The sequence below is a fragment of the Dipodomys spectabilis genome, unplaced genomic scaffold (assembly GCF_019054845.1).
Source record: "Dipodomys spectabilis isolate Male_0828 unplaced genomic scaffold, ASM1905484v1 ptg000108l, whole genome shotgun sequence".
NCBI classification, from domain to species: Eukaryota; Metazoa; Chordata; class Mammalia; order Rodentia; family Heteromyidae; genus Dipodomys; species Dipodomys spectabilis.
This window is the reverse complement of record NW_024870785.1, coordinates 17,385,162-17,409,259: the sequence shown is the minus strand read 5'-3', so window position 1 is coordinate 17,409,259 and position 24,098 is coordinate 17,385,162. Positions and strand designations below refer to the sequence as shown.

The 24,098-nt window shown below is 44.8% G+C and overlaps 1 protein-coding gene across 1 annotated transcript in view; it reads right to left on the bottom strand.

Annotated features, from left to right (window-relative positions):
• Tln2 (talin 2) overlaps positions 1-24,098 on the bottom strand; it is a 340,653-nt gene that overhangs the window by 14,003 nt on the left and 302,552 nt on the right. The window contains exons 49-54 of the mRNA XM_042687576.1: positions 20,906-21,031; positions 19,956-20,072; positions 16,546-16,731; positions 12,506-12,613; positions 7,306-7,411; positions 5,299-5,423 (exon numbers count right to left, since the gene is read on the bottom strand). Of these exons, the coding sequence (XP_042543510.1) occupies positions 5,299-5,423; positions 7,306-7,411; positions 12,506-12,613; positions 16,546-16,731; positions 19,956-20,072; positions 20,906-21,031 (768 nt within the window). The remainder of the gene's footprint in view (positions 1-5,298; positions 5,424-7,305; positions 7,412-12,505; positions 12,614-16,545; positions 16,732-19,955; positions 20,073-20,905; positions 21,032-24,098) is intronic.

Sequence of the window (24,098 nt, the reverse complement as noted above, 5' to 3'; positions counted from 1 at the left end):
ACCTGCCCAGAGTTGCTTTCTTGATGGCCCTCATTAAACCCTTCTTATCCTCCTCCCTGCCAAGGGATATAGCTTATGGGTCTGCTCAGGAGTAGTCATTATGGCAATACTTGAGCTATGAGGTTTCCAGAAAGTAATGCTCATAAAATCTTTTGGTGAGAGCACTCAGAATGAACCTCCACATGCCTCACAGGCTCATCCATGGGACCGAGGTCATAATCAACCAAAGAAACCTGATCTGCTCCAGAAAGAGTGATTCCAAACTTCCTGCCACAGCTTGTTAAGCCTATGGACTTGCTTTTTGACTGTTGGCTTATTCTCAGTATTTACCATCCTCTGCTGACAAGTTTACTTTTAACAGGAAACCCAGCAGACAGCGTAGAGTTCACATTACCCGATCTTTATTAGATATACTTAGTCTGAACTGAGGCTTGCATAGAGCTGCTGTGGCCAATTTGGCTTACTCATTTTGTTACTGTGAAAGAAAAGTTACAGATGATATATGTGCCTGGATTCCTTACTGAAAACTCAATGATTAAAATTAGTCCTTTGTGTGTGTGTGTGTGTGTGTGTGTGTGTGTGTGTGCATTTGTGTGCACATGTGCTAGGGATTGAACCCAGGGCCTTGCAAATGCTAGACAAGCAGTCTACCACTGAACTACATTCCCAGCCTCCAAATCACTGACTTATAAATTGAAGACCAGGATCAAAATAAAACACCAAGTATCAATAATCTAGTATATGGATATAGGTCTCAAGTGTTATGAGAAGTGGAGTTAGACACAATGAGACAAGCACTCTGTATTCTGAATCTACTTGTGAATTTTTTTTTTCATACATTCTTCCCTGTTCCCTTATCCCTTAGGAACCCCCGGAGACAGGGCAAGACACTGTAGGAATATGTTTGATATATAGTTGGATTAAATAACAACCTAATATATCAAACATATCACACAGAGGCTTGCAGAAAAGGCATCCAGGTTTGACTGAGCTTGAGAATAGGCACAGTACGGAAGGTTATGGCTGCAGTGGGGGTAGTCACCAGTGCAGCAACTCCCAGCCTCACTGTGGAGCTCAGGTGTAATCTGCAGGTGTGGAAGCGATGCCATCGGCGATACTGTCAGTACTTCACCACGCCCTTGACATTCTCATTTTGCCCTATGCCATCTTCTGAAGTGAACAAGGGAAGGGATTCAACGTTTGTTCATCTTTTGTGTCTGAGTGATTCCAGGCCACGGGTGGGAACGTATCACAATCATCTTCATAAACCATGGACCCGTTCTCCTTTTAAAACAGGTAACCCGAGGATGTAGTTAGCTGAGTAGGTTAAACAAAATCATCACCCTTGATCAAAATGATTCCCCAGAGCAGGACAAATGCTCCCCAGTTGTAAAAGGGTGACATATGCATGGACATGCATGTGGGCACTGTGTGTGTGTGTGTGTGTGTGTGTGTGTGTGTGTGTGTGTGTGTAGAGGGGTTAGAGTTACAGAGCTAGGAATGTAATGGCAACTGTTTATTTAGGGTACCCTAAGGAATTTTTGTTAAGTTTATGGGAAGGGATGGAGAGAATTAACTCCAAGATACTGTTTGGTTTTGGTGTCAGATTAGTTTTTTTAAACTAGGGGAGAATTACTTTATAAAGGCAAGGAGGGTGTTATATTTCCTGCAGACATTTTTTTTACAGAGTGGATGGCCCTCCCAGGCAGACACAAAAAAGATGCCTTGGGTGGATAGTGGCAGAAGCCTCTTGGTCATCAGACAGAGAAAGATGTCAGACCACTCTAAGGTGTGCTAGAAGTACCAAGTACTCTTCCTGATATGAAGGTAGGAGCCACTCAAAAAAGGAAGGATTCCTCAGCTCTTATGTAAAAACCCTTACTTTAAACACAAAAGGCAATGGTCCTAGCCTAGTGCAGGAGTTCCCACTAGACTACTGCAGTAGTCGGAACTAACCTTATGGTGCCATTGTTTTTATTTTAATTTAATTTTGTGTTACCAGCGGTGGAACTCCAGACCTTGTATATGGCAGGCAAATGTTCTGGGAGTTATACTTCCCAGCACAAAGTACTGTTTGTTTGTTTTTAACACATTGTTTTCTAAAATTTTAAAGTACAAACCCTGTCATTATCCCAATGATATCATCTTTCTGTGTGTGTGTGCGCGCGCGCGCGCAGTCCTGGAGCTTGAACTCTGGGCCTGGGCTCTTTTGCTCAAGGCTAGCGTTCTACCACCAAGCCATAGCTCCACTTCTGGCTTTTTGGGTAGTTAATTGGAGATAAGAGTCTCAAAGACTTTCCTGTCTGGGCTGGCTTCACACCACAATTTTCAGATTTCAGCCTCCTGAATAGCTAGGAGTTCCCCCTAATCCCTAGTCTTGGCGCTTGATGATGTCCCTGAGCTTTTGTGCTCAAGGGTAGCACTTTACCACTTGAGCCACAACTCCATTCCCAGCTTTTTGGTGGTTAACTGGAGATAAGTGTCTTATGGACTTTCTTGCTCCAGATGGGCTTGAACCACAATCCTCAGATCTTAGCCTCCTGAGCAGCTACAATTACAGTCATGAGCCACTGGTGCCTGGGTCCCATATAATTTTTTCCTAGTTGTAATCATGGGCACACAAGTCTGTATCATTAGTGCCCACCCTTACGTCATACCATGAGCATCTTTTTCAAGTGACACAATCCTAGCAACCATTCCTCCTAATAGCTGTGAGAGATTAACGGTCTTTCTTCAAGGACTCAACCTCTCATTCCAACAAATGAAGGTGGAAGAAACAGCCCTCTCTCATACATACAACTTTTCTTCTTGGATTTCCATCTTGGGTCAGGTACCCAGAGGTGGAATTGGCTGTTCAAAGGGCAAGCCACAACAGCCACTGAGGGTCTAGAGTGATAAGTGGAGAGGGGTATGGGCTGAAACTGCCACCCAGATCCCACACCATTCCTCTTAGTATACCATCGTTGTTTAACCTTGGCATCTTTCTTTTCTTTCTCCTTCCTTCTTCACTTCTTTCCTTCTTTCCTTCTTTCTTTCCTTCCTTCCTTCCTTCCTTCCTTCCTTCCTTCCTTCCTTCCTTCCTTCCTTCCTTCTTTCTTTCCTTCCTTCCTTGCTTCCCTCCCCCCTCCTTCTCCCTCTCTTTCTTTCTGTTGCTGGTCCTGGGGCTTGAACTCAGGGCCTGAGTGCAAGCTCTGAGATTTTATGCCTAAGGCTAATGATCTACCACTTTGAGTCACAGCACCATTTCTGGCTTTTTGGTAGTTAAATGGAGATAGGAGTCTCATGAACTTTCTTGCCCTAACTAGCTTTGAACCATGACGCTCAGAACTCAGCCTCCTGAGTAGCTAGCATTATAGGTACGTGCCACTGGTACCCAGTATAATTCATCTCTTGGTGCCTGATTCCTTGCAGACTTTTGGAAAGAATTAGTTAATTCACATAAAGTAGTTAAAAAAAAAAAAAGATCTGGCACATTCCTTGTATTTTATCAGTATGGCCACTATGGATGTAGAAGCCAAAGGAACAATTTTTATTTCAGGCATTTTCCTAAAAGATAAAACTTATTTTTAGTGCTGATGCTGGCCACAATAGTAAAGTAGTTGCCATTTACTTAGTCCCTTTTTTTTTTGTTGTTAGTTGTGGGGGCTTGCATTCAGGACCTGATGCTGTCCCTGAGCTTTTGTGCTCAGGGCTAGCACTCTACCACTTTGAGCCACAGGGATACTTCTGAATTTCTGGTGGTTAATTAGAAATAAGAATCTCATGGACTTTTCTGCCTGGCTGAATTTGAACATGGTCCTCAGATCTTAGCCTCCTCAGTAGCTAGAATTACAGGCATGAGCCACTGGTACCTGGCTACTAAGTCTTTTTGTAGGTTAGGCACTGTATTCTTACTCAATCTAACTTAATCACTTTAACAACCATCTTAGGGGGTAGGGACTCCAGTAATTCTGATTTTCAAATCAAGAATCATGAATTAAATAAATGACTAAACAGATAGGAAGCCAGAACTGAGACAGATAGGAATGAATCTGGGAGGAATCTGTAAGATACTAGGACTGGAAAGGGGGCAGTTGGTCTTAGACACAGTGAAGTGTCTAATTCTTCAGCAGAATGAAGTGAAAACCAACATAACTGTGGTTTTAGCAGACACAGAGCCCTTCCCATGTGTTTGAAGAGGACACTTGTGATAAATCAGAAAGGAAAAGGAAAGACAAATGTAGTACCAAACCTCTAAATCTTAGTCAGTGGTTAATTCTTTTTTTTTTTTTTTTTTTAGGGGTTATTTCTTTTTTTTTTTTTAATTTCTTTATTGAGATTAAGTCATTGCATGAATCAGTATACTCGATGCACATTACATTTTTTTTTTAACTGTATTTTTTTGTCTTTTCTTTTTTGGTACTGGGGATCGAACCCAGGACGTTGCACTTGCTAGGCAAGCGCTTTGCCACTGAGCTACATCCCAGCCCAACACATTACATTTTTTGATGAAAAAAATTGTGAATGTCTTTACCAAGTCTAGAGCGATTAGGAGATGTTCAGAAAACAGGAAGGACCTAAGAATGTTCCCAGCCTTAACAGATTCATGATATGCTTGGATTTGTTGGACACACCTCAGCTCAGATACTGCTGTTAAGTGACTTGGCATATTTTTGGCCTGAGACTCAATCCTTCAGTCTTATACACACACACACACACAATTTTAGGCATACTTAAGACTGAAGATCCAACATTTTTAGAAGAGAAAGAGCCAAATTTCATTTTCTAACAATTTGAGGGCTTGGAAAAGAGAGGTGAGTGATAGGTACCATTAAGGACTTCCTTGAATCAGAAGTTCTGATTCTTCCATTATCTTGTTAAAGACAGTTATGGGGGTGAGGGTGGTAAGCTATATCGCCTCTTACCAAGGCAAGGCTTGGTCCCTGGAACCTAGTTCATTATTCTTTTATTTAGAGAGTGTTCTCTTATAGCCCAATCTAGAAGAATCTCTTTTAAATGGCTATTTCTTTTTAAGATATACTCATGATCTTCCTGCTTTATATGATGGAACTAGATCAAGATTGTGAATACCCCGATTCTTCCTCTGGACCTGGGTAGTAAAATTAAAAACACTCACTCACTCACTAGGGTTTTTCCATACCCTGTAAAAAGGTGCTGGGCAGGTAGAGTGGGTTTTCTGCTTTCCAGTTTAACCTCAGGGAAGGAGACAGGCTCTGGGCAATGTGGCTCACACCATTACCCAGCCACCCACTGGAAGACTGGCTGTTGAGAGACAAACCATCGCCAATGAACACTCACTTTTGGCTTTGCTCTTGGCTTCAGCTGTTCTAACTTCTTAGCAGCAGCCTCAATGGATGCTGCAGCCCCCAGTAATTCTGTCTCTGCAATGACTGTTGGGTCTTCTGGATCCACCCACTCTGTTCCTAAAATCAGTCAAGAAAGAAAAAAAAAAAAGGTCATTCTTGCTAGGTACAGACACAAGTGGGCACTGGCTTAGTTATACACAAGATCTGAAGGCCCGTGAACCTACTATTCTGCAGTGTCCTGAGGCACCTGGTCTCTAGCTCTCATCAGGGCCACCTGGATGCAGGGGTGGAAAGGACCACTAGCCTGTGTTGTTTTGTTTTGGTTGGTTCTGGGGCTTGGACTTTGGGATCCTTTCGCTCAAGGCTAGCTGTCTACTACTTGAACCACAGTGCCACTTCTGGTTTTTCTGTGATTAATTGGAGATTAATTGAACTGTGATCCTCAGATCTCAGCCTCCTGAGTAGCTAGGATAATACACGTGAGCCACTGGCCACCAGCTGCTAACCTGCTTTTCTAAACAAGTTGTATGCTTATCCACAGCCTTAAGAAAAGCCATCGATGGCAGCTTTACAAACCTAGATCTTAGAAATCAAGTCCTGAACCATTAATTGCTTTCTAACAGTTCACAAGGGGGAAGTGGTAGCCTCAGGAGGCTCTAGGCCACAGTGATTTGCTATTCACTTGTGAGACTATACAAGGAATGTATGTGTCAACTCAAAGAAAGGCAGACTGTAAGAAAACCTTTCCATGGAGAATCAATGGCTTCTGTAAGCAAAAAGGCTATGCAAGCTTGGTACTGGCAGGTGACACCTGTAATCCTAGCTCTCAGGAGGCTGAGGTCTGAGGACTGCTGTCTGAAGCCAGTTTGAAAAATATAAATCTGAGAGGAAGTCTTATCTCCAATTAACCAGCGGATAAAGCAGAAGTGGAGGTGTGGCTCAAGAGGTAAAGCATCAGCCTTGAGTGAAAGGAGAGTACGAGACCCTGAGTTCAAGCCGTGGTATTGGTATGTACACAGAGTACTCAGTACTTCTCTCTAAACCTGAAGGTGTTATTTTAGGGACAATGAATACCTTGGTGAATAAAAATGTAGATGAAATCAAATGATGAGACCTTCCCCACCCCCACTAAAGAGTTGTTATAGATGGATTACACCACTTAAGGTAGAAGTACTTAATACAAAGGCTGAATATAAGTATTATTATTATTATTACTATTTTTACCTAGCTACTGGGGCTTTAACGCTTGGCAAGCACTCAACCTCTTTCGCTCGGCCCCCAGCCCTTTCTGTTTTAGTTATTTTTCAGCCAGTGTCTCACACTTTTGCTTGGGCCTGCCTGGGCCTGTGATTCTCCTACTTCCATCTGCCATGCAGCTGGGATTACTACTTGTTGCCTTTTTATATTTGTTATTTATTTATTTTTGGGTCTGGTCGTGGGGCCTGAACTCTGGGCTGGGGTGCTGTCCCTCAGCTCTTCAGCTCAAGGCTAGCACTCTACCACTTGAGCCACAGCACCACTTCCGGCTTTTTTTCTTTTTTCTTATGTGGTACTGAGGAATCGAACCCAGGGCCTCATGCATGCAAGGCAAGCGCTCTACCACTGAGCCACCTTCCCAGCCCCTTTATTGTTTATTTATTTGCCAGTCCTGGGGCTTGAACTCAGGGCCTGGGCATTATCCCTGAACTTCTTTTGCTCAAGGCTAGCACTCTACCACTTGAGCCATAGTGCCACTTCTGGCTTTTTCTGTGTATGTGGTACTGAGGGATGGAACCCAGGGCTTCAAGCATGCTAGGCAAGCACTCTTACCATTCCCCACCCGACTTGTTGCCTTTTTAAAATCTAACTCTATTCCCATTTGTTTTTAAGTACCTCACTGCACTCCCGGTTGTATCTGACAGTAGGGGGCGGAGGGCTGTGATGTTACTCTACTCAGTTTGCTGTCACTAGTGTTACCTTAGAGTATGAGCCTACAAGATGACGAGCAAAGCTGACCCACCTTTCATGGCTTCTGCTGCCTGGATGAGCTCTGTGACTGCACCGGCGACTCGTTTGGAGAAAGCAGCCAGCTGATGCTTGAGTTCTGGAGTTGGTTTCTGAAGAATCTACGGGTGAAGAACAAGTCGGATACATTTGTGACAGGAAGCTCACTGCTACTGGGGGATGTGCTGGTGGATCTGGAATTAGGCATCCTGTTTCCAAATTGTCTCTCTGTTTCCAAGTGACTTCAGGCAGAATGGGAGGTAGGGACACAGGGGTGGGGTGGGGATGGGGATAGACACTTCATTCTCACTGGCCTTCCATGACTAATGAACCAAGTCTCTAGATCATTTCTGTCAGTTCCCAAAAGATCTCAAAGGAGATGAAGTCCTTATTTCTCCTCAATGCATTCTTGTATTTGTATATAAAAAACAAATGCATGCATGTGCAAAGTACCCAAAGTCTAAGGGCACTCTGAACAAACGGAAAAGCCTTAGGCATAGGGCCAGCTGGTACTTGAGACAAAGCAAAAGTGGGAACAGAGGCCATGTGTGGTTCGGGTGGTCCTGCAGACAAAATTCCTATATGGGCAATTACTAATTGAACACACAAATCACTTCTAGAGTTTGACCACACACTCTCCTAGGAATGCATGTATACCCTCTTTGGACCTAGTTCAAAGATTACATCCTTGTTTGATTTCTTCTTAAATTCCTCCAAGACAAGAGCTGAGAAATGAGATAAGGTCTCCGCAGCACCTTTTACCTTAGACTTAGATTCTAAAGTGAGTGGTCTACTCCTAGTTGTGAAGGTTTTTTTTCCTGACAATTCTTGACCTTGTTTCATGATGGAATTTCCAGATTCTGATTCATCGAGACTAAGGAAGGCCAGGAGTGGTGGCTCACACTTGTAATCTCAGGTATATGGAAAGTTGAGGTGGGAAGATCAAGATCTGGGGCCAGGACTGGGAAAAACCACAAGACTAACAGGGAGTAAAACACAATCTTGCAAATAATCTGATGGCTTGTGTGAGCAGAAACATTCAGACATCCTTGGTGCCCAATGTCCATGTATCCTGGTGGCTTACTAGCTGAGGTATAAAAGATGCCTCAATCTTCTCGTTGATTACCGGCGTGCACCACCACGGCCAGCAAAGATGCTTTGATTTTATCTTCATTTTTATGCGAATTGTATCTGCATCTCCCCCACTTACTCTGAAATATTGTTGTTTTCTTTCTTTTATAATACACATTCGTATCCCTGTAATCCTAGCTACTCAGGAGGTTGAGATCTGAGAATTGAGGTTTGAAGCTAGCCCAGGAAGGAACATACATGAGGCTGTCCAATTAGCTACCAAAAAAGCTGGAAATGGAAATGTGGTTCAAGTGGTAGAGTGCTAGCCTTGAGCAAAAAAAGTTTAGGAACAGCACGTAGACCTTGAGTTCAAGTCTCAGGACCTGCACAAAACAAAACAAGAACAAAAACCCAGCCACACCCTGGTAGAACTATTTTCAGAGCATGTGTCTAATAAAGAATGTATATCTAGAAAACAAAGTGAATTCTAAAAGCTCAATAATAAGACAGAAAAGCCTCACATGGGAAAACCTTAATACATGTTTTAGCAGAGATCTACAGAAGGCAATGAGCACATAAAAAAAAAATTGCCAGTAGATTGCCACTCCCCACCTACCAGAATGCCTTATAAGCAGTAAAACAGACTCCATAAATGGTCACAAGGATGTAGAGGATGGAACTCACACTCATTGCTGACAGACACCTAAGTAGGCAACCACCATGGAAAACATTTTGATAGTTTCCTAAAAGGTGAAGCACACACTTACCCTTCATGATACAAACATTCAACTTGTAGGTGTTTACACCAAAAAAATAAACTCATATGGTACAAAGACTTACAGATGAGTGCTCTCCAAAGCTTTATGTGCCAATAATTAAAACCCAAATACCCATCCATGGATGGGTGGGTTAACACAATACGGCACAGTTCTACAATGGGGGCTACTTAGCAATCAAGGGGACAAATGACCCATGTGACAACATGGACAGAATGGGAAATACTGGGAGAAAGAATCAGACAAAGAAGAGTAGGTCCTGTATGATTCCATTTAGAAAAAAGTCTAGGAAATGCCAACAAATCTATTGTAATACAAAGCAGATCACTGATCGCCTGGAAATTCCGAAGGGTGACAATCATATGCATTAGTTTGATTGTGATGGTGCTTTTTTTCTATTTTTTTAAACAGACGTATGTACATGCCACTACTGAGACTGCACACTAGAAGCATGTGGTATGCATTCTATAGTAGCGATGTCTCATTAAAGCTGGAGAGAAGTTACAGGTGTGGTGGGAAGAATCACTTGAACCAGCAGAGTGGAATGATTCAAGATTTCTGCTTCCAGAAGAAGAGCCCTTGAGGCAGAGAGAAAAGGGTGGGTGAAGGGGAGTTCACACCACTTTGGTATACAGATGGCCTTAGAGAGCAGCTCTAAGTTGAAGTACCCCAGCTTTAGACAAGGCAGAAAGAGATGGTTCTATTTTTACTCTGCCATTAAGTCAATAAGCATCCTTAGTGGCAGGTAACAGGACAGATTAAAGTTTTACAAGTGGAAGTAAATTTTAACCCCGTCAAAGCCATCATTAGATAGTTTGCAGAAATGGTGAACTGGGAGGTAAAGTGCTGCTTCTAGTTCTGCAATACAAGTCACCCCCTCTCCTTGCCCCAGTGATGGACCAACATGGACACAGATGCTTTGTAAATGTTCCATGCCACACACACAGTCGGGTCAGGGCCTGGGATTAAGTCACGAGACCAGGGAACAAGCAGGAAAATGCAAAGAAGAGTATCCTTGTACCTCTCCCTCTCCCAAATAAACAAGAGGAAAATGAGAGCATGAAAGAAAACAGGAAGAAACAGGGTACAGGGGAGAGCTCCACCTGAGAAATAGAGAGGTCAGTAAGGCTGTGAGCTCCATCTAGCCCCACATAGCACTTCCTAGGCAGTAGATTTCAGGGAAATACTCAGCAAGTGCACCAGCCAGGATGCTCATTTAATCCTGAATACATGGCCTCTTTATTTAAAGTGCCGAGGCAACTGAACATGTGGCTACTTAATGTGGAAGAGCCAGGATCTGAACTCAAAACGTAGACTGGCTAAACCCACCATTTCTTCCTCACTCCCCAGTGTATATAGCTCTAGAGTTTCTCTGTGACGTAGAATAAGGCATTAGCTCCCCCTAAATCCAATTTTACTTTCCACCGTTTCAGTTAACCGGAGAACAACCATGGTTCAAAATGGAAAATTCTAGAAAGGAAGACTTCACAAGCTTTACTTATTATTACTGTCTCTGTCTGTTGTCCAGGCTGGCTTTGAACTTGCTAGACTCCTTCCCCACACACCTGAGTATGGGGATTACAGTTGTGCACTACTATGCCCTGATTCACACATCTTTTATTACAATATATTGTTATGATTATTTAAAAAATTCCCACCATTGTTGTTGCTAATCTCTTACTGGGTCTAAGTTGAAATTATATAATCACAGGTAAATATGTTTAGGGACATGCATTGTATTATATAGACTCTGGAGTCACCTGTGGAGTGTCTTGAAAGGCATATTTCAAGATAAGGGCTAGAACAACTAGATGTTCCATAAAGAAAAAGACACCTCTGGAAGCCTTGCTGACCTTATTCTTTTTTTTTTTTTTTAATACTTTTTTTAATTGTAAAAATACTGTACAGAGGGGTTACAGTTACATGAGCAAGGTAATGAGTACATTTCCTATCAAGCATTGTTTCCTTTGTTTTCCCCTACCATCCCTTCCCTCCCACCTCCACAACTACACTTCCCCCTACCCCCTTGCCTAAATTGTAAAGTACGTTTTTCAACGTAGTGTCTTATACATCTCATTGTTACAATGGCTGACCTTATTCTTTTACCCAGGATTTCCTGTGAGTGTGTTCCCCGGCTCTCATTACATCTCAGCACACCTGAGATGTGTGTTCCTTTTGCCCCAGGACCTCTTGGACTATGAGTATTGACTGGCTGAGATGTTTGTTCCTTGATCTGTGCAGTTTATATCAATATCCATTCACACATCACATATTAGCCAGTTTATGACCCAGAATGGCTTTCTCCCATTATACCCCCTAACAAGAAAAACCCCAACAATGAACAACTAAACAAACAGCTGCTTTGGCACTGACTGCAGTTACCCGGATGAATATAATGACCTTCAAAGAGACCTTAGGTTAACATTTGAGAACAGTTTTTCAGAAGCAGGCAATGCTAGAATGAACTAAGGGGCTGGTAATAAATAACAAAATTGCTTAGGACTTAGTCCCGGGTCACACAGCTGGCATACAAAAGGAGTGACAATATGTGTAGATGTTAGGAGTGAAGGCGACCTGCTGGCTCTGTTTGTTTGAGGTTTGGGAAGAACAGAGCAATGTTAGGAAGGGGTATCAATTCTCTTTGGGGCCAGGGGTGCGGGACAGTAGTCCTGACTCCTGGACTCAACAGGAGATATACACTGATATATAGTGTACGTAGATATACACTGTACATTCTCCCTGGTCCTCAGTGGCAAGATCCTCAGGATTGATGGAGAGCCAGGACACCCTAGGAAGAGGAAATCTGCCTGAACCCGAGGTTCTCACACAGGCAGCCCACCAGCCAGAACTACTGAGCCTCCTGGGTATAGCAGGCTGGAGGGGCCGTTTTCAACTTGACCTAAGCTATTTGTTCAAGGATGGAGGAGATCTCGAGAGGCTAGTAGGCTTCTGGAAGTGGTCCCTCCTAAGTGGTCATGGAGGTTGAGTTCCCTATCTTGTAGGATGCTCTAGGATCTCTGGAAGGAGATCTCCTGGTCCTTTGCAGGGTGGCCCTGACCCTCCATTGCTTCATCTCTCCATTGCTTCATCCCTTCTCTGCTCATTCCTTGTCTATGCTGGTCCTGCCTCTTTGCTGCCAGAGAGAACTGAGCTCTTTTGGATTCCAACTGTACCTTCCGCAGACTATTTCCTGCCTGGTGTGCATCAAGATCAAACTTGCCTGCTCAGTCCAGGCTGAGGCCCCTAAGAGAAGCCCCCACAAACCTCCGGGAGGGGGAGGCTTTCCTAAGGAAAGGAAGGTCTGCAATCAAGTCATCCCTGGCAAGTGAGAGCAACCCACAGCTCCTCCCCACCCCGACCCCTTCTCACCACCAAGACATGCTCCAGAAGGTCCAGGTAGCCGAGGGTGCATTCTGTCCCAAAGCGCAGGGCTCTGGTCCGTACCTCCTCACTGACATCGGGATGGAAGGAGGCTTGCTGGAGAGAGAAAGAAGCACATTGACATCTTAAAGCAGAGGTATTGGACAGCCCTTGGGCCAGTGACTCCTAACCTGGACAGCCCTGGGCATCTCCTGACAGGAGATGAGGCCTGACACATTTATCTGGGATCAGGTCAGAGGCTTCCTCTGACTCCCTGCACAGATCCACGGAGTCTACAGGCTGACTCTTCACGGCCTGAGGGCCAGATGACAGAAGCACCTATTCCAGGCCATCTTTCTGCCCTTTCTTATCCCATGCCAAAAACAAAAAAAGGTAAAAAAAAAAAAATCTCCCCAGGCACTAAAACATCCAGTAAAGATGCACAGTTAGAGCTTCTGACAGGAGGGTCATGAGCTCTGCTCAGCACGTCCTCTTCTCAGAAGCCTCAGGAGTCTTCAAGGTGCTTCTCGGTCCCCAGGCTAATGAAGCCTAGGTTTCCACCCTCTACCTGGCTGACCACATGGAAATTACTGTGGGGACTCTGTGTTCTGTGTTCAGGGCCCTAGGCTCCTGGGAAACTTCAGACTGGGCCCTTCAAGTGACCTCAGGCACAGCAAATAACTCGTGGGAGATAAGCAAACTGGGGCTTGTGGTGAACACAGCCTCTTGGCTCTTACTCTTGGGACCTGCAACCTTGAGCCATTCATAAGTCATTAAAGATGGCATCTAATTCACAGGGTGATCAGAGCAAAACATATCCAGGTTAATAACAATTTCAGATACACCTTCTTTGTGCCCACATAGGTGAGAACCTATCTGTTTTTGTTGTTGTTGTTGGTCGTGGGGCTTGAACTCTGGGCCTGAGTGCTGTCCCTCAGCTCTTCAGCTCAAGGCAAGCGCTCTACCACTTGAGCTACAGCACCACTTCCGGTTTTCTGGTGGTTTATTGGAGATAGGAGTCTCACAGTCTTTCCTGCCTGGGCTGGCTTTGAACCATGATCCTCAGATCTCAGCCTCCTGAGTAGCTAGGATTACAGGCGTGAGCCACCAGCGCCCGGCGAGAACCTATCTTTTATTTGCCAAAACTGGTAACCTACCTCCTTAGCCATTCTTCCTTCTACAGCTTCATGCTACAAAGAACTTGCGGGGGAGGGGAGGGCTTACAGAGGAACCCACCAAACACAGAGTATAAGTAAGTCACAGATGGCAAGGTACATAGTATACATTAGGGTAAGGTCAAAGCAGATGGGACACCCTCTGTGGTTACTTTAAGATGGGGATACAGAGGGGAACACTTGTGTGGTCTCTTCTGATTTTTGTCCTGTCCTGGGGGTAGTGGGCAGCACCTGTCATTTATAAGCTGGGTGGGCTTATGGAGCTTGAGATGTAGAAGTCACGATGCAGAGCACAGCTCGCCTGCTTTTCACAGACAGGACCGTGGGAAGCCACAGGCCATGGTTACCCTGTGTGTCATGTCCACTAGGTAGATCATATAGTGTCATTTAGTGTCATGGGAGAAGTAAGGGTAGGGTATTGTTCTGGCCCACTGAGGTGGCTCTGTAACTTGGCAGAACCTTTTGAGAGAACAATCTGGTAATAATTAAAATGTCATATGATTTGACCCACTAATTTCCACTTCTGGGAGACTTGCCTAAGGAAATAATTTCCAAAGCATAGAAAAACCAGATATATGCCTAAAGATGTTTATTACAGTGAAGTTCACAATGAAAAAAACTCCCCACACATCACGTATACCTCCCATAACAGGAGGGAGATAATATTCGCCATGAGCCATCTGTAGTCATTAATTAAGGTCAATGATAAGGATTCATAGCAACCCAGAAACAGCCAGATCCCATCAATTAGGATACCAGATATCAAACAGCATCTAACATAAATATAAGCACATCAGAAAGGAATACACAGGAGAATTCACCAGGAGGGGGTCTGGATGAGCCCAAGGCATTAGTATAATTCTCTTGTTCTGATAAGATGACCCAGTGTGGAATTCACTGGAACTCTGTTTGCCCTGCTCCTTACTCAACACCAAGGGATGAACTCTAATAGGTCAATGTGACCCTTCTGCACCATGCCTAAGACTCTCTTCTTGATGTGTCACCTAGCAGCCTGGTCTTCTGTATATGGCTCATTTGCACATAGTTACTTTCAGAGCAGAGCATCCCCTGGGGGCTGCAGGGGACCAAAGGTTGTTTGTAAGGTTGTGAAATAATTCCTAAGTTAGTAGGTGTCTCAGGACTCAGCAGTGACTAGTTGTTGTCCAGTCTGATTTTGATGGATGACTTGAACATACAAGTTTCAGAGCCCTAGATGGCCTGGCCTAGCTAAAGCTGGGCAGATAGTACCGACACTTCTGCTTGATTTCCAACCCTAAAAGTGGAAGACTGATGCAAGACAGACTTCTAAATTGGAGCTGTGTTCCACTTCCACCTTGATCATGATCTTCTTTTTTTTTTTTTTTGGATCCAGTCATGGGGCCTGAACTCTGGGCCTGGGCACTGTCCCTCAGCTCTTCAGCTCAAGGCTAGCACTCTACCACTTGAGCCATAGCGCCACTTCCAGCATTTTTTTTTTTTTTTTTGCTTATGTGGTGCTGAGGAATCGAACCCAGGGTCTCATGCATGCAAGGCAAGCGCTCTACCACTGAGCCACCTTCCCAGCCCTTGATCATGATCTTCTATGTTTTCCATTTCCTGTCGGTACCATGGGGACAAAGGTACCTGTCAATCAACCAGCAACCACAGCAACCTTGAGCATCATGGCTGGGAGGCCAGAACCCAGTTGCACCATCTGACAAACTGGCATAACTATGCTTGCTTTTCTTACTTGGGCTCAAATAACAGGCTATATTTCATAGCCCTTCCAACACCACGAGGTACTGTGTGTGGGCACCATGATGCCTTTGGGACACATCTTGCCAGGTAAATATGACTCTGATGCTGTGGCTCCCACTTTGGATGGGTGGATTCCATTGAACTCATCAAAATGGTAAATACCTCAGGGCTAGCACACATACTCCTCCATGAAAGTGGCCCTACCCATCTGCCACATTTTATCTTCTCAATCCACCCTCTCACGTTCTTCTACACTCTCCTCTCATGCTCTGCCCTCTATGATACCCAGGGGCCTCTGATGCCAGGCCTTCCACATGTATTCCTTCAGCCAACTGCCTCTGCCCTTACGCACCCCCAAATCATCCAAGCCCATCTGAGGAATCCAGGAATCCCTAAGAAGTTCATCAGAGTTGGCCGTGGCAGAAGCCATCCCCAAAAGAAACTCTTCATCACAAAGAATGTTACTCCCTAAGACCCCAGCTATGATAGCTGGTTTTCAACATCTGTGGTTTCCCTCTTCCTACGTGTTTATGGGAGCTAAGGGTATATCCATCTATCAGTCACCAAATAGAAATCACAGTCCCGAGTTCAAAGCTGCCCTTAGAAGGGTGAAAGTATGGGGCGGAGAGACTCAGTGGGATGTTGGCTGATGTGAGGGGTCTCATGGTTTTTTTGCTTTTCTTTTTTTAGTTTTCTGTATGCTTTTTGTTTTATGGTTGGTATGGGTCTTGAACTCAGGGCCTGAGCCATCCTTAAGCTCTTTTGCTCAAGGCTAGTGCTCTGCCACTTTGAGCCACAGCACCACTTCTGGTTTTCTGGTAGTTAATTGAAGATAAGAGTCTCATGGCCTTTCTGGCCAGGGGTTTGCTTTGAACTGCAATCCTCAGAGCTCAGCTTCCTATATAGTTAGGATTACAGGTGTGAGCCACTAGGTCCAGCTGGTTCAATTTCTTAAAATTTTTTAAAAATAATGGTTTTAGGTCTCAAGTGGTTCCCACATTTAGTTGCATTCATCTAACTTAGATTTCTCCTATCTAACTCACAGTGATAGCAGGACCTCTCCTGGCACAAAATGCCTGGCCCTTTTCATCTCCTAGGAAAAGGGCCCAGAATAAAAATAGTGCCAAGGCCATTTACCTTGCAAGCTGTCAACATATCTGACACAGCCTTCCGGCTCAGATTGGCTGTGGCGATCACATCCTCCTGTCTACAGGAGTTCCCAGCTGCCACGGCTTTGGCTGTTGCCATGGTGATGCCTTTTGTCATCCTGATGGATTCTTCAGGTGATGATGTCTTTTCAGGTACCTCTTTTGACTGGAACACCTGTAAATCAGGAACAGAAGGGGTGAAACAAATCAAAAGGACAGAACAAAAATTACTTGTTCATTTCTAACCAGGCTATACTGTTACAGCTCAAGTATCTGACAGCCAAGCCAGCAATGGGAAGAAATCATCAAATGCTAAGAAATTAGAAATTTAATGAGTACAGTACTATCTTGCTTACTTCCAAGATTTTAGTATGGAAAAGACTCTCACACCAGCATTACCCATAATAATACAGTGGGGAGGCATTTATAGTATTAACCCATTTGTCTGTAGACAATGTCCCTCATATTGTCCTTCTTGGCTTCCCATTTCTTTTCCTCCACCCCTGCTGGTGTTTTGGCAGGGCAATTCTAGTCCTAATGCTGGTTCTAGGACAGGAATAACCTGGGGTCATTACCTTGAACTCTTCTTTTATGAGTTAACAGAAAAGAAGCATTGGATCTTGCTGTTCTTAGTCCACCTTACAAATAAATGTAAGTACATAATTGTGTAGAGGTGTTCGAATCAAATACTGAGTTGTTTAAACACACACCCACATTTTAAGAGAAACCACAATCAATGAACTATGGTAAATCCAAATCTCACCTTACAGTTTCAGCTGTCAGTCAAGGCAAATTGTTTCTATTTCAAACTTGTCTCTTTAAAGAAGAATGTTCGGTGTCATGGTGGCAGTTTGCATGTGTGTCTGTCCCTGCATAAGAGGACCCCTGGCCTGTCTTCAGCACTAGGCTACCCCTTTTCAACATGGGAGATTTCCCTCAAGCAGAAAGGGGGACCCACACAACATTGCTGCCATATGCCAACCAATGTCCAGCATCACTACCTCCTACAAACAGGCAGCTGCAACTAGGAAGCCCAGGACTACAAATTCTGTGTCTACAAGGTGGAATGGAGGCTATGGGTCCATACTACTGTGGTACTCATGGCACATGCTCCTCAGAAACACATGTGCCAATTACACTGTGGCCAGTGTTTACAATTCACTCAGTGTCTACAATTTTCCAGGAGAGCTCTGATCTTCCCTTCCATTACCACCAGGAGGTCACTTATATCTGCCTGAACTTGTGGCCAGATTTTAGGTGGGAAATGTCCAATCCAGGCAGCTAGGCCAGTGCCAGGCAACAGGATTTCAGGACACTACTTGCTTTTGAGTTACTCCTGTATTTTTTAGTTTCTCCTTTAAAATGTGAACTAAGTAGCTTTGGAACAATGGCTCAGACCTATAATCTTAGCTACTTGAGAGGCAGAGATCAGGAGGATCATGGTTCTACTCTAGGCTGGTCAATAAGATAGACCTCACTGGGTACCGGTGGCTCCTGCCTGTTGAGAGGCTACTTAAGAGGCATTGATCAGGAGGCTGGTTAAAAAGACAGACCTTGCCAGGTGAAAGTGGCTTACACTTGTAATCCTAGCTGTTCTGGAGGCTGAGATTGGAGAGTTGTGGTTCAAAGCCAGCCTGGGCAGAAAAGTCCATGAAACTCTTATTGCCAGTTAAGCCCAAAAATCAGGAAGTAGAGCTGTGTCTCAAGTGGTAGAGTGCTAGCCTTAAGCACAAAAGGTCTTGCACGGCACCTAGGCCCAGAGTTTAAGCCCCAGGACTGGCAAAAAAAAAAAAAAAAGTTAGGGGCTGGGAAGGTGGCTCAGCGGTAGAGCGCTTGCCTTGCATGCCTGAGGCCCTGGGTTCGATTCCTCAGCACCACATAAAGAAAAAAGCCAGAAGTGGCACTGTGGCTCAAGTGGTAGAGCATTGGCCTTGAGCTGAAGAGCTGAGGGACAGCATCCAGGCCTAGAGTTCAGGCCCCATGACCGGACTCCCCCTCTCCCCCCCCCAAAAAAAGTTAGACTTCTGTCTCAATCAATAAAAATCTTGGCATCATGGTATGTCTGTTATCCCAGTTATCTAGGAAGCATAAATAGGAAGATTGTGGTCCAGGCTGACCCTATGCAAAAAGCAACAACCTATCCAAAAAAACAATTAAAGCAAAAGGGACTGGAGATATGGTACAAGTTCCCTTGAGATCAACCCCAGTATCACACACAAAAAAAAGGAAGAAAGAAAGAAAGAAGAAGAATAAAAAGAGCAAGGCACCAGTGGCTCACGCCTGTAATCCTACCTACTTGGGAGGCTGAGATCTGAGGATTGTGGTTCAGAACCAGTCTGGGCAGGAAAGTCTGTGAGACTCTTATCTCCAATAAACGACTCAGAAAACAAAAACAACAACAACAAAAAAACCCAGAAGTGACGCTGTGGCTCAAGTGCTAGAGCACTAGCCTTGAGCACACAGAGGCTCAAGGACATCGCCCAGGCTGGGGCAGGGGGAGGTGGGGGGGAAAGATGAGTAAAATAAGCATACCCAAGCAAGGCTGAAACCATTAAAACCAGGAGACAAGATGGCAAGCCTTCATCAATGCTCAGTGGAATCACTCACTCACTTCCAGTGCTGCCTCTTATGTCAGCTTCATAGGCAACCTTCTAAAAGTGTAGAACCAGCAGCCCAAAAGGCAGATTTCCTAGTCCTTCTATTCCACATGTACTGCGCCACCCTCCCCCCCCAAAAGCACTTGTGATCAGTCCTCCTATTTCAAAGAAATCTCAACACAAAAGCACTCATCTCTATGACATTTCTACTTGTAGGGATTAGGATGAATAGATATATAATAGCCATGAGGTCATAGGAAGCAGATTATAGCCCTAGCTCAGCAGCCTGGGGTGCCCACAGTCCCCAGGGATGAAAGGTGGTAAAGAACAGGGCAGACATCTCTAAGGTCCAGCAGAAGGAAACTGGATTCCAAAAGCAAGTGTCTTAAAGGTATCTAGACCCTTTAACAGTGTGTGATGGTGTGAGCTGTTGCCAATAGCAACGTGAATGAACAGAGCTGGCATGTGGTACCCATCAGGTAAGCTCAAGGCACATGAAAACAGCCTCAGCCAGGGACATTTGCAATGCTGCAATTGCAGCTTTACAGGAGTAATAACTGAATTATCCTAAGTGATACATAGCAATTATGGCCCTACTTACAATTACCAATAGATTCTAGGCAAATCCAGGGACAATGTTACAAATGTCACCAGAAGGCAGATGATCAGACCTCCTTAGTCCTTAGATTTTTTTTTTTTTTTTTAAGTAAAAAAAAATCTCTTTGTATTAACCATCTTAGGCAAGCACTGCTTGGTCAGCTGTTAGATGCTATCATTGATGGAGGTAACTTTGGCACCTTACCGTGAGCTCCTGCTTTATGTATTCAATGGTGGCCTCAAGTGCCCTTGTCCCCCTGGTGGCTTCATCCTCCACAGCCTTTACAGTCTTGAGGAGGGAGGTGACATTGGTCACCATCACCTGCATAGGAAGAGAGCAAGCAGAAAGCACAATGTCTGAGATCCAGTCTCTATGCCTTTTTATTTCAAAGTAATGCCATTCAGTGGTGTGGAGAATGTTTGGTCTACAGTCTGTACAAGGACTATAAAATCACAGCTTTATTTTATTTTATTTTATTTTTTTTGGGTGCGGTAGAGGGCCTGAACTCTGGGCCTGGGCACTGTCCCTCAGCTCTTCAGCTCAAGGATAATGCTCTACCACTTGAGCCACAGTGCCACTTCCGGCTTTTTTTTTCCCGGCTTATGTGGTGCTGAGGAATCGAACCCAGGGCCTCATGCATGCAAGGCAAGTGCTCTACCACTGAGCCACCTTCCCAGCCCAAAAAATCACGGCTTTATGACAGGAAAGACATACATGCTTCTTGTGTGCTTCTCATCAGATGCCTGTACAGATAATTTTTTTTTTTTTGCCAGACCTGGAGCTTGAATTCAGGGCCTGGGCACTGTCCTTGAGCCTCTCTGTGCTCAACGATAGCGCTCTACCACTTGAGGCACAGCACCACTTCTGGCCTTTTCTGTTTATGTGGTACTGAGGGATCAAACCCAGGGCTTCATGCATGCTAGGCAAGCACTCTACCACTGACCCAACTTCCCAGCCCTGTATGGACAATTTTGTATGCCCATAAATCATGTTATAAATATCCAAGTAGCTCTCGACAGGACAAAGGTTTCCCTATCCTCACCAGAGACTTCTCTTTTCTTCAGAGGAGAAAGGAACTCAGATTGATCACCTCCCAAGATCCTTTCATTCTCATATATCCCGCAAGCTCAGCTCTGGCTGGAGCCCTTCTTTACCTTGGCTGCTCCTTTGAGCTGGTACATGGAGGGGTCGTCTGCTGGCTTGCTGGCAGCTCCCTTGGTAGCACCAATGAGATCAGAAAGGGCCTTGGCTACATCTTTGATAGCGTTGATCAACACCACCTGGAAAGAGCAGATACCAGGTCAGTAGATGCTGAAATGTTACCTGCTGACTGCCTCTCTCCCCTGCCCAAGGCATTCATCTCCACAGAAAGATGAAGCTGGGAATAAGACAAAGGCAGGGCTGTGCATATGTAGCTCGACAGACTCCTTCATGGTAGTCCAGGAAGCCACTCTTAGAGATCCTGAGGCAGAAATGTGAAGAACCCCTTCTCCCATCTGCCCAAAGCTGATGCTGAGCCAGAATGGATAACTCTGATCTACACATATAGACTAAAGCTGGGTTCTGTGCGCATGCTTGCAATCTCAGCTACCAGGAAGATATAGTTAGGAGGAACACAGGGGTTGAAAGTTAAAACCTTATTTAAAAGATAACCTAAAGGGCTGGGAAGGTGGCTCAGTGGTAGAGCGCTTGTCTTGCATGCAGGAGGCCCTGGGTTTGATTCCTCAGCACCACATAAGCAGAAAAAAAGCCAGAAGTGGCTCTGTGGCTCAAGTGGTAGAGCGCTAGCCTTGAGCTGAAGAGCTGAGGGGCAGCACCCATGCCCCATGACCGACAAAAAAAAAAAAAAAATAACCTAAAGCAAAAATGCCTTAGAGGTACCCTGAGTTCAAACTCTAGTGCCACCAAAAACAAACCAAACCAAAACAAACCCCAAACTAAAACCCAAAAAACTCACAAACAAACAAAAAAAAAAACATGCTGTCTATTTCAAATCCCTAGACACCAACTCTGCAGATGAGTTGCCTTGAACAGGATGAAGGCAGCTGAGCAGACAGCTGACAAGGTACCAAGACTCACTTCAAAACTGTCTCCAAACCAGTCCTACCCTGATACCCAGGCCTTTCTCCCTAGTTTTCATTTTTCTAGGAGTTGCTGCCTCAGCCATTCAGCATGCTAACTGCTTTCTTCCTTTACTAAAAATCTCCATCCCTTCCTTCTTAGGACCTCCACTCTTGCTGGGAGCCCGGCTCTCTCCATCATTCATATTTTATATACTGAGAGACTTTTGTCAACCACCTAAAGCTATAACCCTTCCTCATTCCCCCCCGCTCTCCCCAACATCAAAACAGTTGGAGGGCCCTGCTCTATCTCCAGGACTTGGAACCACTTGCATGTGGTTTGCATTTTCCCTGACTTGGATGTAAAGTGGTTCAAGCATGACCTTTCCTACTCAGAACAGGGTTCTGCACAGAGCGGGTCCTACTCAATACATCTCAGGGAATGAATGAAGGCTTTATGCTAAGGGGATATGTCAGTCACAGAAGGACAACCCATTTATGTATCTAAGAGAGTCAGGCTCTGCAGCATAGCACAAAAGTGGTGGTTAGAGGCAGGGGAAGGAGAAATAGGTCATTTCTGATCAAGGATCATCAAGTGTCAGTCAAGCAAGATGAAATAGGCCTTAGAGATCTACCAAGCATCTCAACCACTGGCTGGGCAAGGTGGCATGTGCCTGTGATCCCTGCTACAAGGAAAGCACAATGGCTGGGAATGGGTGCTCAGCCAGTCATCCCCAGAGACATGGGGAAGTACAAATAGGAGGATCACAGTCCAGGCCCACCTGGGCATGAATTGAGATTCTTCAACAAAAAAGGGACTTGGAGGTGTGTAGCAAGTACAAGGCTCTGGGTCCTACCAAAAAATAATTAAAATAAATTAATAATCATCAGTAATAAATTAAATTATTATTAATAATAAATTAATCTAAAAATAAATAAAAGTAGGGAGAAGAGGTTTCAGGAAAAGGTCAGTACCAATAGTCATCAGTAAAGCTGAGTGGTGGTGACGTAGCTCATTTTATTTTATTTATTTATTTTTTTTGTCGGTCGTGGGGCTTGAACTCTGGGCCTGGGCGCTGTCCCTCAGCTCTTCAGCTCAAGGCGAGCGCTCTACCACTTGAGCTACAGCGCCACTTCCGGTTTTCTGGTGGTTTATTGGAGATAGGAGTCTCACGGTCTCTCCTGCCCGGGCTGGCTTTGAACCCTGATCCTCAGATCTCAGCCTCCTGAGTAGCTAGGATTACAGGCGTGAGCCACCAGCGCCCAGCTACGTAGCTCATTTTATGATTCTACTTTTTGAACCTGACACAAAGTATTACAATTTTTTTCCTCCTCTCAAAAGGACAGGAAATTAGAAAAGAAAGAAAGGAAATTAGAAAAGAAAGAAGATCCTGCAGCAATGTGATACATTTCTCTGTGTCAAAAGATGTCAATTATCTCCCTGTGAGATTGTCTTTCCTCAAGCTGGTCAGGTAGGGGAGAAAACACCTGTGTAGCTTGCCTCCAACTCTAGGGACTCTGTTTCCAGCTTTGCCTTCTTCCACCAGAGTCAAAACACTACCACTCAGGCAGGGATCGATTACAAGAAGTGCTTATGATTGCATAAGGCAGCCAATCTGAACTCTGATGTTATCAGGAAGAAATCCAGCACAGAGGATGATAAAGACCACCCAAGGAAGCTTTCCTCACTGGCATCTACAGGCCCAGTGTGTGTGTGTGTGTGTGTATGTGTGTGTGTGTGTCTACAGGCCCAGTGTGTGTGTGTGTGTGTGTGTGTGTGTGTGTGTGTGTGTGTGTCTACAGGCCCAGTGTGTGTGTGTGTGTGTGTGTGTGTGTTGGTGGAGGGGGAAGAGGAGTGAGGTGGGTCATCAGTGGCTGGGGTTTCCATCTAAGTCTTGTTCAAAATACAATGGCTTCCTGACTATGGTGTGGGCTGTAGAAACTAAAGGGCTAGTCCACTGGTAATGGGTAGTATCTATCTATGGATGATCTTTGTGGCCAACAGTTCAACAAAGATGAATAAATGGCAATGACAGTCCTTGAGGGGCCTAGGATGTGGCAGGGGTATAAGAAGGGGTACCAAAGAGCAGGTGGGTGATTTAAATGACATCACTACCTCCCACACAGAGCTCCCAGAACCACAGAGCCCTTTCCTGCCCTTCTACTTCCTCCCTGCCATTCTAAGCCAGCTATTTCCGAACGGGGGCCCATTGGAGCAGAGATTTCTGTGCCCTCCCTGGCTGTTGGGGTCACCGGTGGCTGGTTCCCAGGCTTTTTCATCTGATGT